This window comes from Mercenaria mercenaria, chromosome 5 (genome assembly GCF_021730395.1).
Source record: "Mercenaria mercenaria strain notata chromosome 5, MADL_Memer_1, whole genome shotgun sequence".
Classification (NCBI taxonomy): domain Eukaryota; kingdom Metazoa; phylum Mollusca; class Bivalvia; order Venerida; family Veneridae; genus Mercenaria; species Mercenaria mercenaria.
In genome coordinates this window covers 33,300,132-33,316,317 of record NC_069365.1, presented here as the reverse complement: position 1 = coordinate 33,316,317, position 16,186 = coordinate 33,300,132, and the positions used below count along the sequence as shown (strand labels likewise).

The window sequence follows — 16,186 nt, the reverse complement described above, 5'->3', positions numbered from 1 at the left end:
GGGAACGAGTCTGAGGAAAATCTGGCAGCCCAAGCTCCACTTACTGTATAATGGTCATCTCCTTATTATTGAATCACCAGCAGATCTTTTATTCCCCGGGTGTCGAAGACCCACAAGGCATACGGTATCCGTCGTCCGTCTGTCCTTCACCGTGAATAATTGTCGTTTTCAGCTCTTTGTAAAGTGCTCATTCAAATTAAATAAAACTTGATATAAATCACCAAATGCCTATTTTCTCTAGACAACCATTAGTTAAATATTAACACCAAGTCTCATAGTCATGGCACAGCTGAGTTAGACCACTTAAGGAAAAACTGATCAAGATTACTTAGGCGTAAAAAAAAATTTGTAAATGATTTTATGGCCTTGGAGAATATTTTAAACTTTTTAACAAAAAAATCCAAAAAAAAAAAATAAAAAAAAAAAAAAATAAATAAAAAAAAAATCCGACCTACCTACCCTAATTTTTTTGAGCATGTTACCGGAAACAAAGAATTTTTTAGGCCTAATACGATTATAAAGTGTAAAGCTATGGTTAACACTTACATTGTATGTATTAAGACATTTAGCACTTGTTTACGCTTTATAATTTCTGCGTCCTGTGAATATTCAAACCGAAAATTCTTCTTTTGGTCCCTATTTTTTACATCTTCTAATATAACAAAAAACCTGGGAAGGGCTTAATGTAGTGTTGATAGAACTTGTTGCCCAACCCATTTACATTTGTATTGTTGTAATTTTATTGTCTACTTGCATGTATATATAAGCAATAAAATATAGTTAAATCAACAAAAGACAATGGGGTGAATGCAAGTGATTTGTTAACCTTAAAAAACTTTAAACGTATAAATTGTAAATTTATTACATGTAGCTACATGTACCTTAAAAAGTCAATTTACTTCCTCTTTCGTTTTCAAATCAAACGGAGTGAAGGGCGAATTGAATACCTTGTTAATTATGGATCCCAAAAGCGCCACCATGATTGATATGCTTGGAGGTTATGGCGGGTTAAAGCCCAGAAATGAAAGATGTAAGTAAAGATTATCTTTATCACTCATGTATAGACTAATGCGTATAAGTGTGGGTTAAATTAGACCGGTCATGTACATCAAAAGATATTGTTAAATTATTTAGTTTAAGGTATATTCGTATTTACAAAACAGCTAACCCTTCATTTGCTATAAAAATACTGAAGGCGTAATTTGTTTTTAATTAGATTTCAAGCAAATATATAATAATGTTCATTTTGCTGCCACATCTCAAAAATAAACTTTAAATTTGTGGTTTTAGAAAACGAGAGGAATACAGAATTGTATTTTTTTCCACTTCCTATTTATATCTGGGGTGCATGTCATTTAACAGCTGATTAAAACTGTAGTTTTGATTGGTGTATAAATAATTCCAAAGGTTTCCGAATGGAATAGATAACATTTTCTTATTTAAAGGGGTGTACAAGTGCTCTGAGCTGTATTGTTAGGCAGTATAATCCGTTGCTCCTGTGAAAATAGCTTGTAAAACGTCATAAACGATTTAGTCAACTCGACCCCCAATCAACACGTTCCCATTTTTCTTATTTCGTATCCATTGACGATTTCAAAAATGGTCATTTCGCATTCACCCCCCCCCCCCCCCCCCCCCCCCCCCGCCACACAAACACACACACTCACCTCTCCTTTTTCGTCTTATTTTTGGCAAAGTTTCCGAGATTATGATTAATACAATCACGATGTAAAATATTTGTTCTGCAAAATATGTTCTACATAAAAAAAACATGAAAACTTTACTTTAAGAACTACATTTTTTTTTGTTTTGCCTAATAAATATCCGATCGTATGTAAAAGTGCAGAGTGCATGCACGTTTGACTGATACTTTTTGTTTCACTAGAAATTGATTAAATATCGTAAGGGCATGGAAACGACGTTATTTCTTGTCGTTTTCTCCCCTTTTATCGTTTTTTGCTAGTTTGTAATTTTTAGATTAATTAATAGTGTATTTAACATGGATTGAAGTTGTAAAGCTAGTAAAATGATATGTTGTCATAGTTTGATTTGTTGAAAATAGAAATATTATCAACATTGTTTGTTATAGGAGTACGTAGATTTCTAATTAAAGAATGAAATATTAGCAGAATAACAAGAGGCGGATAAGCTGTTTTGTCCAGTATATATATTAATCTGTGGATTGTAACACGTTCTCTCGAGATTAAGGGCGCTTTAAGTTGCACATTACTACGTTTTATTTCTATTGGGCATTTGTTTTGACAGAATTTTCACGCACTTTTCAACTGTGATAGAATTAGCAGCAGCGGGGAAAGATTTTCAGTAACAAACAGACAAAAATCATTGACAAAATATATATTAACTGTTCAAAGCTCATATAATTTGCTTTGAAATAATCTTGCTTTTTTTCAGCATTTAATCTGGTATACCACTTTATACAAATGTGTACTTATACACCGTTGAGGTTCTTTGACTGGGGCACCAGCAATATCTTTCGACTAGAGTTATACGTATATTGGTATATACTTTTAATATTTCTATAAACAGTACTTTCAATTTGTTTCTTTTATCTAAATAATATGAATATCTTGCACGTTGGACTGGCGTTTCCGGGGATTTTACAAATGCCGGCAAAACCCGTCTGACTTCCACATACCATATATCTCTCATGCCGTTAATGACAATGGTTAGCGTATTAATTACATATTGTTTATGTAAAATACGATAAAAATCAAAATTTTTGATAGTTGTTCTTTGTGCCTTATAGTATAATTTTCAATTTAAAGAAGCATTTTACGGAAAAAACATAATGTTACTCTACAAATGATAAAAATAATTAGGAACTCACTGAAACGTCCTTGTATTATTTCTGCTCAAGAATGCTTGTTTGCCGCGATGATCAATCTAGAACCATCGTAACTCTCTTGTAAACAAATAAAATTATCTCGAGCACTTGCTATCAGTTGTACACCAACATACACGTCATATTTTAAAACCAAGAAATATTTGCTGCATTACAATCTATTACAGGTTCATAGTAGGCAGATATCCGAAGTTTTTAGAAAAACGTATAGAATTTAGACATTCTGAAAAAATAGCTAAAAAGGAAAAGGAAATTGAACATCTTAAAAAGGAAAAGGAGAAACTGAAAAAAGAGAAAGGTACTATTGAAGATGAGAAACAAGATGCACTGAGGAGGTTTGTTTATTCATTATTAGTTTAACGTAAAGTAACGGTAGCTGATGAATTCATGCAGTATTCATGTGTTTCGTACCACAGTTGATTTATCCTCCACTAGGACTGTAAGATGTATATCGATTGTTCAGCCTTTTTCGTCACATACCGCAGTCTGGTGGTTAAGGTATAGGCCGATCGACAGGGAAGAATGTCATTCGAACTTCAATCAATGCTTACTACCATCACTGACTCTCCAAGCACACGGACTCGAGAGCGACTTAAACTGACTAAGAGCTTTCGCCATCACCGAACATAAAAGATATAAATTATTAAAGTTCTTTGACGCTATTAGTGCCAAGACAGATGACAGTACACAATTCATATACTAGAAGAAATGTATTTTACACTTTACTGAGACTGTATGATATCACCAGAAAAGAAACTACGTTTAGGCTTACATCCAGTATGAAATTTTACACGTGATAAAAATGGCATTCATGTCATTAATATTGCATAATTGGGTCAGTATTTTTCTGCTTTTTTCATTCCTTTTGCCTAAATAACCAACCGCTGCATGTTTCAGACTAAGTGAGGTAATTTCTGTGCGACTGCGAGACAACAATCCTAACATCGTGGACCTGAACGATCAATGTCGACCTACGAAACTTGCAGAGATGTTCAGTGAATTGTACGACAACGAATGGACAAGCGCCTTTGCTGTTCTAGAGGGACCAGTTGGTGACAAATCTGCTATTAAAATTCTTCTAGATACTGTTATGGTAAGCTTGTTTAGTAAAAACAATCGACATTTAACGATATTTACTTACAATTTACAAAGTATTTTATGCAAATCGAAAAATAGTATTTATGAATTTGGATATTTATAGATTGTTTTTAAAATGTTGGTTTTGTGATATAAATCCGGATGAGGGAATTATCAAGGAATATATTTTGTCGTAAAAAGAGACGCAATGTCTACGGTATGAAGTATCAAAATAATAAAAGCTACTGCGTTGCACAAAAATGGATATGAAATTTGTCAAAATTGACATGAATAATTTAGTCTAAAAAATCTTCGAAAGTAGTCTCCCTTTAACTGCAAACTGAAGTTTAAGATCTTTAGTTTTCACACAATAAGCAGTTAATATTTTTGTTAATGCTTTCCTGTGGAAAGCAATAAAGTAGTAGATTGTGCAATTACATACATGCTTTGTTTTCAATTTTATAGCAAGCTTATGAATTTTGCGAGGAAAAAGTAGCTGTGCCATGGAACATTGTTACTAGTTGGTTTCTTGACATGGTAATACTCATAATATTTTTGATGTGATATATTGTATTTCGATAAGTTTTATCCCAATGTACATAAAATACTGATATTCATTTAACGGTGTCAGAACTTTAAAGATGTGTGTCAGTTAACGGATGTCTTGGCATGCAGGCAGAGACATTTACATTTACATTTAATGTGAAATATTACCCAGCTCGTGTTGTTTCATTCTGCATGCAAGTCTTTTGTTTATCTTTATGTTTTATATATGATTTGATTTTTGAATTTTAGAACCTTCCTGGTGCTCAACAGACATCAAAATGGCTTAAAGACAGCCGTAAGACTAATATAAGAAACAAAGTTCCCGAAGTTGCAAATGTAAATATTTAATGTAAAGCATAAAGTCAACTGTATTTCAATACTTTTATTCTACATTCTAACATTTCTGAAAACCAAATAATTTATTAGTAAAAGAGTTTCATTGGTTCCATTATTGACTTAGAGTTTAACAACTGTTTTGCTTAACAGTTCCTGAATAAAGTCATTTGTTCTTATTTTGTGTTATGGTCTTATATTTCAATTTTAGGAATTCGAAAAGGAAACATTATACAGATTCCAAGAAAACAAAGTAGCAGAATTAATAGAGGTTAAACATTACAGAACAAAGTGCATTGAACTGTGTTTATTGATGGTAACCACTGACCCTCCAGTTGTTCCGTTATATCCTGGTTGGAGTGCTCGTCTAAAGAATCAAGAACATAGCAACATAAGTCAATCTTTGGCCGAAAAAGCAGTTGATAATAACGACGAAGAAAAAGAGAAAGACGAGCAAGAGTTGCTTAAAGACGAGGCTGAGCCAAAAAAAAGTTTGAAGGAAGAAGGAGAACGTTTCGATAAAGATTTATATAAGGAATACACTGTTCGAGGCCAATATCTTGATTATATCGTCTGGCCAGCATTGTTCCTTTACCAAGATGGACCCATACTTAGTAAAGGTATTGCACAAGGAAGTGTTAATCAAAGCAGGGAACCAGAAAAAGAATAACTGACATGACATAGATAAACATTTTATTTTTTCCACAAAGTCTGATATGAGATATCAAATGCATTATAAAATAAAGTATTTTGTCTCTAACATAGGTTTTCACATACTTGCTTTGCGTTCTTTCAACTTGGTGAAAATATGTTTTTGTTCCTGTTCCTAGTTCTTTAGATAAACGGAAAACAACAAACGAAATATATACCTACAACACAAACTTGCTACGTGAACAGAATGTTTTAAAGTCAATTCATTTCTTTGTAATGTACTTTGATAATAAGTCCAGCAATTCGTCGCAGCTCTTCGAAAACTTTGTAAGTCTGTTTTGGTATGAAAACTTTAAACGGTGTGTGTGTGTGGGGGGGGGGGGGGGGGGGTACTTGGACATCTGCAAAAAAAAAAAAACGATCGGAAAGTTAGTATTTCATATCTTCAAAAATCACGTATAATTTATTTGTGAAAAATACGTTTAACCTTTAGCCTGCTGGCAGCAAGTTATTTTGTCTTTGCGACCAGTGAAGACCAAGATCAGGCTGATCATGGTTTGCACTGTTCGCCATTCTGTCAGTAAGTTTTCAGCGAACACCCCTTCGAATAATATATGGTAATGCCTAAATTGAAATATTGACAAGTTCATTATTGAAATCTAGCAGACTAAGGGTTAAAATGTTTGCCTGTACCTAAACTGTCACTAAATGTGTTTAGTTAAAAATAAAAGTAAAAACACTCCTCAAGTAATCTATACATCTAAATTCATAGCAGAAATATAAGATCGGTGATCTTAATTTTGCGAGATGTCAGTGCATATGTTTATTATGTAAACAGAAAATGCTATAATATTTACGATTTGCATCTTAATGACGAGCTTACAGATAAGACTTGCGCCATTAGCTAGAGATAAGTTAGTTTTATCTTTCTATATTCTGACTGTGGAAGTCATATTAAGTAAAATATTAGAACATTTGCACCTGGCTTAGTTGTAAACGTATTCTTGGTTTGAACCTTCGAAAAGAATTATCACTTCTCCTGCATGCTTTGTATGTATAGTCTCACCGCCTGTGTCTACACACCGTCATGAAAACAAACATCCTGAATTGTAAAAACATATATACACATTTTCATTACAGCCTGTAATCATAACTATTCCAAAAGTGCTACCTGTTAACACTTGCCAAAATGTTACGTTCGCATGAAGCAGTAAAGCTACTTCAATCTGCAAGGCACATAGGTCGAAGGTATGAGTAAGTCAAGTCGTACGTAGAAGTTACTGAAGTACGTCAGTCACACGTAGAATGTACTAAGTCGTACATAAGATTTACTAAGTCGCATGTTTGAGTGTTTTAGTAAGTCGTACGTACAAATTAGTAAGTCCTACGTAAGAGTTGATAAGTCGTACGTTTGAGTAAGTTAGTAAGTGGTACGTAGAAGTTAGTACGACGTGCGTAGGAGTTAATAAGTCGTATGTATAAGTGCTGCGTAACTGGTACGTATGAGTGAGTTGGTAAGTAGTGCGTAGAAGTTAATAAGTCTTACGTAGAAGTTACTGAGTTGTATGTAGGAGTTATAAGTCGAATGAGTTAGTAGGCCGCACGTAGAAGTTACTAAGCCGTACGTAGGATTTATTGAGTAGTACGTAGGTGTTAGTAAAACCAAGAATAAATATCAAACAAAAAATGCCACGTTCCAAAAACGCAGCCTCCCCAAACGTTAACCCAGCACGCGGACGCGCACACGACCAAACACACACTGTCACAGAAAGCAAAACCACCAACACACACAATCTCACAAAAAGCAGACACACTAGGACAAAACGAGCAAATAAAGGAAAACAGTGGGGCACCGCCTGGGAAAGGTCAGTGTCAAAATCGCCACTTTGGAGCTTAAACCGGTTTATGATGCGCACCCAACCTCACTCTTACCCCCACTATGTTCCAAAGACAATGCAGGACAGTGTAAGTCGACCGTAAAAGTAACTAAGTTATGTCATATGTGGGAACTGTTACAAATCTCTCTGCTAGCACAAAGACGCTTCTATATCTACCTGTTTTCTTTTTTGGTATGAGTGTTTTGTTGTTTGTTTTTGAAAAAAAATAGGAGAACTGCCTAAATTCTAGATCAGAGTAACATTATGTCAACACGAGTATTGTCTGGTGATGTTACTGAAGCAATATAACAAGTATTAAAACAAAACTTTTAAATTGGTATCAATCAATTTATTAAATATAACACATATACATAAACGATACTTGAGTCGCATTCATCAACATTAAATTTTGATATTGGACTTATAATTGTAAATATTCAATTTGCGTAAAATTTTGTACAAATGAAAGTTTGCTTAACTATTTGCAGCTGCAATTCGCTAAACATGCAAAGTTCATTACGATATGAGCTTATTTAACAATGATAGAGCGAAAGAAAAGAAGCCTTTTGAAGTGCAAGTCCAGTTTTATGAACACGCGTCTAAGTTATGAATAGGTCGCATACATGTATATTCTGTATAGGATAGTTAGTTTTGTCCCATTTACATACCATCAATGGGGAGTTTTACGCGAGAACATTGGCGACCATTTTAGTTACTTCAATGTTAACTCATTCATTTTAGCTCGATGGTGATTAATGCTTGTAGGTTATTTTAATCACTATAGAGTCCACATTCTTGGAAAACCAGAACTTTCATATATTAAATGACCCAAATGGAGCTCTAACCTACGACCCTGTGATTGAGAGTCTGATATGTACTGTAATGTAGTGACCTTTAACAAACAAAGACACGTACATTCATTGCACATGTAAAACTAAAGTAGGTAGTGGTGTCAATTTAAAATTTCGTTATTTAAATGTACCTTCGAGTGTGAAATTATAGCAAAAATACTTTTAACTAAACATTGTCATGTAGGACCACAACATTGTTATGTATCCTGAAACATCTACATTAATTTAAATAGCCGATATAGTACGCGAACGTACGGTGGCATAGTGGTAAGCTTTCCGATACCATGGGTTCGAATTCAGTTCAGACCATTTATGTTATTTCAGTGTAGACCTAATACAATTTTATCGATACCCGTGTACTGACGCAAGTCCGTTGTCCGTTGAATGAATGAACACCTGTCCTGTGCTGAAGATTTTAGTCGACGGTTTACTGATAGACGTAGGAGGATATTGAGTAATAAGGTATTTATCAATAAATAACCGGTAAATCATGGTAAGTGTGACCATGTTCCCGTCTGTTAAGTTTACAGATGAAAAAAAAATAATATCCTCAGACAGAAGACTGGAGCCAACAGTCCCGACATTGGTAGCTGACATGCGACAGGATGATGTAAATTAAGAGGGGAATATTATTGTTTTATATCATTAATTAGGTCAGGACACCGAAAATTAGTTAACGAAAATATACGGAATATTCATGAGTGCCAGGTCAATACTTGTGGACAATGATAAAATATTATATGGCTAAATCAAATTAAATCACACCGGTACTACATTTATTGAACTTATGAACATATAAATAACTTGGCCTTCACCTTATCAGCTATCAGTACATTCAGTTTATATCAAGCTTTTTCAATATTCTTCCTATTTTAGATAAATTTTAGTATACTTTTAAAGGATATTACACTAATAGAAACTTTTAAAGGATATTACACTAATAGAGATGTGTATACAGGTTTAAATATTTTGGATACAATAGAATACTATTTAACTTTAAATGTAAATTAGTGCCTTTACTGTTATATTGATAATAATAATTTACTTCCTCTTTCGATTCGCTGTTCAGGAATATGGGAAAGCCAGGGAAAAGGTCAAAGAAAGGACCGGAAGCACGAATAAGCTTGGGTAGGAAGTAAATTACTCTGTAATCAAAATATGCGTTAACGTAGTTTGAATGACATGAATGAAAATACCTATTACATGCATTGTTTGAAAGTATTATATAAGGCACGAATGGATAGACAAATCCCCATGCTTATAAATGCCGCGATAATACGTCTTCTCGTTCAAATGATTCACTGCGGGCCAAAGAAATGCTTATTAGTGACAAATTATGTTAGTGACAAATGATCGCAATGCGACTGTACTTCAAACAAATGACCATTTTTCTTACTATATATATATAATAACAATGTAACTATTCTTAAAAGAAATGACCTTTTATTATTATAATAGTCAAGCGTCTTATTCGTAGAAAATGGAAATATGTTCCCACTGTTTATGACACATTTTGAATACCCGTCCCCCCTCCCGCCTGCTTAGGTGGTGAGCGTCCGCTTCGAGTGCAGGAGGTCGTGGGTTCGATCCCCAGTCGCGTCATGCCAAAGACATGAATACTGGTACTAGTAACTCCCTTGCTTGGCGCTCAGCATTACAAGGGGGAACTGGCTTCTCTTCTGTTATACACTCGTGGCGGAATAGGTGTCGAGAGTGATTAATCAAAGTTGTAGATCTTGCTTGACAATCGGCCAAAAATAAATTAGTGTAAATAAACAAATTTGGAATGTACGGATAACGCATGTTTTTTTTTCGTGTTATAACGTCTGCAGAATCCCGAGGGATTAGTTGGTACCCGAGCCCGTAGGGCAAGGGTACCAACGTATCCCGAGGGATTCTGAAGATGTTATAACGCGAACTGAACATGCGTTAACTCTATTCTAGCATAAAACGCGAACAAAAACACTAATAAATGAATACATTCTACCTCAACGTCATTAGATTTTCATGAATTGCGCGGGAATATCTCAGTTATTTTTTCACATTGACGTCATTTCCATTTGAATTATCCGTTTTGGAGCCGTAATACGTTTACGCTTTGCCACGGAACGCGCATATATAAAAGGGTGTTATAACAGCACGTGAGCGCGAGAATCTCTCTGTTAACACACGTTTTTTCTCTTGTTAAAACACCATCGAAAAGTGACAAGAACAACAGTTTTATGCTAGAATGTTCATTTTTTAAATAAAAAAATTTCGTATGATAATAAAGTGAAAAGTGATCACTACATGACGAGTGGAAATGAAAATCAAGTGTTTATTTGAACATTTGCATTTATTGATATATGACCGACGCAGTTTAAAAGTTCCTTTACCTTATTAATTCATACAATTGTTTGCATACTTTCTTTTCTTTTTGAAATAAAATTGACTGTTAGATTGTTATTTCAGGGTCGCTACTACTGAACTACACGAAAAAAGTAGCGTCGGTGGCAATTAAGATCAAAAACTGGATCTTAAGCAATATGTTTCGATTAACATTGTTTATATATAGGTAACATGTAATATATATTTTTTTTAATTTTCAAACTAAATTTTTGCCATTTTTAAATGCGCAGTGTAACTGACTAACTCGTAGTATAAGTAGACTGATTTTTATATGTAATGTATATAAGTACTCTGAGATATGTTTTATCCAGCAAAATAATTGAATATCAGGTACATGATGCTTTCTTTTTAACCCCCGAGATTTCGAGTATATATTAAAGGTACATGTGAATACCTACTGTTTATGTAACATGCATAACATTATCCACGATATTTACTAATAATTTTATTCAACAATACCTGTATTACAAACACGATCACATGAAAAAATATCACACAAACTATTTCCTTATTTCTCTCAGGGGAACATTCGGAAGATATGCAGAAGTGAAAGGGTTGAAGAACAAAATCAAAGAGTTGAAAGAATGCGCAGTTTCTGAGAGGAAAACAAGGAAAGAAGAGATAACACATTTAGAGTCGAGTTTTAGTTTAGTTGAAGCTGAAAATATGGCACTGAAAGAACGTGTACAGGAATTAATAGCAGAGAAAAAGATCTTAGAAGAAGATAAACGAGATGCGCTCAGAAGGTATTGTTACAAGTGAATTGTTTGTTACGTTCAGAGAGGTTGAACATTGTTCTATGAAGATTGTATCTGTTGATATGAGGAATAAATATACATAGCTTTCCTTCAAACCAACCTGTCAACTCTAACTCAATAATCCAGCATAAACGCAGTAAATAATGTATATTTCTCAATAGATATACGGAGTAAAAGCAATTTTTAAACAGTCTGAATGCAATATAGAATTTGTTTGCCTGAGTAAGATGACATCGAGAGCTGGGATAATGATTTAGTTAACGGTTTGATATATACATATACAAATAATAGATAAGGCACAGGACGTCTAAAGGTCATATGTTCAATTCCTGGACATGATTATGTTCATCTTGATGTTTGACTGAGAACATTGCGTGAAAGGTCTGATGGTCACTTGTCAGTTACTTGCATAGAATAGGTTAATACTGGTGAAACATCCAGGAACACGGTTTAGGTTTATTGAAATGCTGCTTAAAAGGGTGTTAAACTCGAGCAAACATATTTAATTTTAAAAGTGCATGTATTTGCATTGCAAAAAAAAACACGATGTATGCAAAAGTAATAATTTTTATCGCTTGAATATAAACCCAACAAAACAGAGTATCAAGCAATAAACACTATTTAGCAGATGACCAAATTGACAAGTCATATTCGTAATATACCATAGATCAAGCAAAAGAAGTTCCTATTTTCAGAAAAAAACGCTTTACTTCAACAAACATGTGTACATCTTGTACATATATTTGTTGTAAAGCTATTAATCAATACGAATTTTGAATGATATATTTTCAGATTAAGTGAACAGGTGTCTGTAAAATTGCGCGACAATAATCCGAACATAGCAGATCTAAATGATCAATTTCGTCCGACGAAACTGGCAGAGATGTTTAGTGAATTGTATGACAACGAATGGACTAGCGCTTATGCTTTACTCGAAGGACCATTAGAAGAAGAGCTTGCCATCGTTGTTCTCCTTGGCATCGTCATGGTAACATAGTTCACGTTACCGTTAGAATGTTGTGTATCAGACCTGAAAACGGTGCAGTTGCAGGATGTTTTTTTTTCTATTCGAAAATACAATGTTGATTGTATACTAGACAATAGGAATTATAACGGTGCAAACAACTTCGAAGAACATATGACCTATATATTTAAATACTATTGTCCAACCAGTGGCAACTTAATACAAACTTTGTGCAATTTTGATTCTAATAATATTGTTATTGCTATTTTAAATCCCACTTCTTGTTCCAGGAAGCCTATGTATTTTGCGAAGCAAGAGTAGCCGAACCATGGACCGTAACAACCGAATGGTTTCTAGATATGGTAGGACTGTTTTCCTGTAACATATGAATATTTGCAAAGAATTAATACTATTTCAAATGTGTCTTGTGTTTAGAAAAATCTATGCTTTCTGGTTTGCTTCTACATATATGGATGTAATTTAAATAATTTTAAAGGGCACTATGTGGTTAAGTCAACTGCAATTGATTTTCTGTCCGTTACACGCAACTGACCATTTAAGCCATGTTACATGTCTCTTTAATTAACTTTAATTTGTACTATATACAATAATTGCGAACATTGAACATTGAACATTGAACAACACTGTTTATTTCAGAGTGTTCCCGGTGCCCAACAAACAAGGAAGTGGCTAAAGGACAGTCTTAAAGCTACCATCCGTACAAAAGTTCATGCTGTAGAAAATGTAAATAAAACTATTTGTTTTATTGGTTTATTATCAGTAGCTAAAACATCTCAATACTCATTATTTACATATTTTGTGCTTTATTTCGTTTTATCGCTGTTTTACGAGTACGTCTATATTAAAAGTTTTACTGTATAATTTTGCAAGCAATTTATAAGAGCCTGGTTCTGTTATGACAAAATGAAATAATAACATCTCATTTTTAGGAATATGAACTTAAAATAATGGCGATATGTAAGAACGACAAACTAGCAGAGCTATTGTTGCGGAAGGAAATGAAACTGTTTAGGACCAAATGCATTGAGCTTTGCTTGCTGATGGTAACAACTGATCCGCCTGTTGTTCTTGAATGTCCTCAATGGACGTCTATAACTCAGCCAAATACCAGCGAGTCTACTAAAGATGTACCAAACAAGTCAGTATGTGGCAAATCTGGAGAAGGAAAGGAAGATACCATGCGACCACGTGAAATTACATTGACAAAAACTCATGACGAATTAACTGACATTGTTGAAAATGCATCTTCTGAGGCTAGAGAAAAGTTATTATTCGATAAAGACCTGTTTAAGGAATATACCTGTCGAGGTAAATATCTTGATTACGTAGTCTGGCCAGCCTTGTTCTTGCATAAGGATGGGGCGCTGCTTAGCAAAGGTATTGCACAGGGCACAGAACAGTACCAGGAGGAAGAAAAAGAAGGATGGACATGGCTGACAGTAGGACAAACGAAATAAATTCGGCTTTAATTCAGGTCTAGTTCCATGTTATTACCATGTACTTGTGTAGGATAATATGTCTCAAACTGCAAGTTATTTTCAATAGCCAGTTCACAACCTTGAATAAAGAAAATAAAAAAGAGTACGTTTGTTTGTTTGTTTTGGATTTAACGCCGTTTTTCAACAGTATTTCAGTCATGTAACGGCGGGCAGTTAACCTAACCAGTGGTCCTGGATTCTGTACCAGTACAAACCTGTTCTCCGCAAGTAACTACCAACTTCCCCACATGAATCAGAGGTGGAGGACTAATGATTTCAGACACAATGTCGTTTATCAAATAGTCACGGAGAACTAACGTCCCGCCCGAGGATCGAACTCACGACCCCGCGATCCGTAGACCGACGCTCTATCTACTGAGCTAAGCGGGCGGGCTGAAAAAAAAGGTACGTAGAATATACCTAAGAAAATAGTCCCAAATAGTTCCAAATTTCCTGAAATTTTGTAAGTTAAAGACAACATGCAAAATATGTTGATGTTTTATCTGAAGGGTGTAAGGAAACTTCGTTCCAGAGTAAATCAGCATAGCCAAGACATGGAAAGTAAGACACGTACAGAAATTACGTTAATTCCAGATTCTGTTATTGAAACAAGTATAATTTATTCTAAATACTAAGTTCAGAAATGTCATTGTTTTTAAATATATAAGAATTTCGTCTTTGATTGATTCTAATACCAACATTTTATGTCTGCTCTTGAATTATTATTTGTTGTTTTTGTTGGGATTAAAGTCACGCCGACTAATTTTATGTCATATGGCGACTTTTGAATTATTATTTATACAAAAAAAATCCAACTACTTTTATATTTAAAAAACAAACAAGTAACTTCAAAATATAATGGAACATATTGTATGTGCGCTGTTAAGTATGGAAGTGTCCTAGACTAATGAAATTTAGTGAAAAATATTTTTTTCACAGAATGCATTAATTAGGGCAAGTGTTTGCCGAATGTCCTGCATTTATCCAAATTCATCCAATAGTAAAGCCCAAAACATGATCATGGGTAGTCGTTCAGTAAATGTTATGGAGCTTTCCTATTCTATAAAATCTCCGTTAAATGATATAGCTGTGAACTTTCTCTGCACCATTTAATACAAAATGTCACGTATAGAGACAGGTATATATTTGATATATTTCAAGAAAAAGTTATGAAACCTCGTTGTCAAATTTGTATCATTTGTGTGTTTGGGAAACACGAATCATTCATGTTCAAAACTGTGCAGTTTTTAAAAATATTTACATATAAATGTGAATAAATGGTTTGAAAAATTAATAAAAGTGTTTTCTCTGCTATCCCGATTGCTATTACATGGTTGACTTTTAATAAGTTTAGGACCATATATAATGGAACTATACTGTGAAATTAACTGGTATCTACTGTTTTAATGAACTTAGCATTGACCTACTGTCAATATATAAACTTTTAACAAAACATAACGAAGTACACTAAGAAGTATTTCACGGTCCGCACTTAGCCTGGGACTGGGAAGCTGTTGATAATTCATGCTTTGTCACTAAAAACATACCTAACATCTATGCATTAAACATTCCGCTATATATTCTGTAATTAGTGTAAATCGTATTCATTGTACTTCTGATATTATCAACAACTTTCAGGAAGAACTAAAAGTATGTGCATAGGACAAAGGTGCAGACCCCCCCCCCCCCCCCCCCCCCGCACACACACACTCCAGTTTCTGAATATGGTTTCATCACTATAGGTCAAATATTTTTAAGATGTTTGCAACACAAAACTTTTAAGATCTTTAGTGAAGGACCATAACTCTGGCCTAGCTGAGAAAATCCTAAGGGAGCACCAGGTTCACAGCTACACACTAGGTCAAGTACATTTTGAGACACATGAGGCACAAACTTTTATTTATTGACTAAGTCAAGGGCCATGACTCTGGTCTTGCAAAGTGAAATAAAAAAAGCTAAGGTGTACGAATTCACATGCTGGATGATAATATTCCTACATGTACATGGTTTTATGACTCAAGATTAAATATTTTAAGATATATGCAACAAAAACTTCAAAGCACATTACGTGTATTTTTTTACGCCCGTTTGAAAAACTGGACGTATTATGGGAATCCCCCACCCCACTTGTGGGCGGATGGGCGAACGTGCGGGCAACGTCCACAGACTTTGTCCGGAGCATATCTTCTTCATGCATGAAGGGATTTTAATGTTACTTGACTTGAGAGATTTTGATGCAACTTGGCACAATTGTACACCATTATGAGACGAAGTGTCATGCGCACGTCCCTTCTTTAGAGTTACTTCCATTCGTTGTTACTATAAATAGCTTATATTGTAACTTTTTCATTACTAGTCGTAGGGAAAAATCGAGACTAC

At 34.3% G+C, this 16,186-nt stretch overlaps 2 protein-coding genes across 2 annotated transcripts; both read left to right on the top strand.

Annotated features, from left to right (window-relative positions):
- Positions 1–825: 825 nt before the first annotated feature.
- LOC123558279 (uncharacterized) lies at positions 826–5,579 on the top strand. The gene is made up of 7 exons (XM_053543134.1): positions 826–1,030; positions 2,413–2,518; positions 3,031–3,198; positions 3,761–3,956; positions 4,406–4,477; positions 4,736–4,822; positions 5,031–5,579. Exons 1-7 carry the CDS (start codon positions 958–960, stop codon positions 5,487–5,489), a joined length of 1,161 nt encoding a protein of 386 aa, XP_053399109.1. The 5' UTR covers positions 826–957; the 3' UTR covers positions 5,490–5,579.
- A 3,428-nt stretch (positions 5,580–9,007) lies between these two features.
- Positions 9,008–13,911, top strand: LOC123556822 (uncharacterized). Its single transcript, XM_045347820.2, has 7 exons — positions 9,008–9,326; positions 10,650–10,752; positions 11,108–11,332; positions 12,137–12,332; positions 12,599–12,670; positions 12,966–13,052; positions 13,259–13,911. Exons 1-7 carry the CDS (start codon positions 9,272–9,274, stop codon positions 13,784–13,786), a joined length of 1,266 nt encoding a protein of 421 aa, XP_045203755.2. The 5' UTR covers positions 9,008–9,271; the 3' UTR covers positions 13,787–13,911.
- Positions 13,912–16,186: the final 2,275 nt, after the last annotated feature.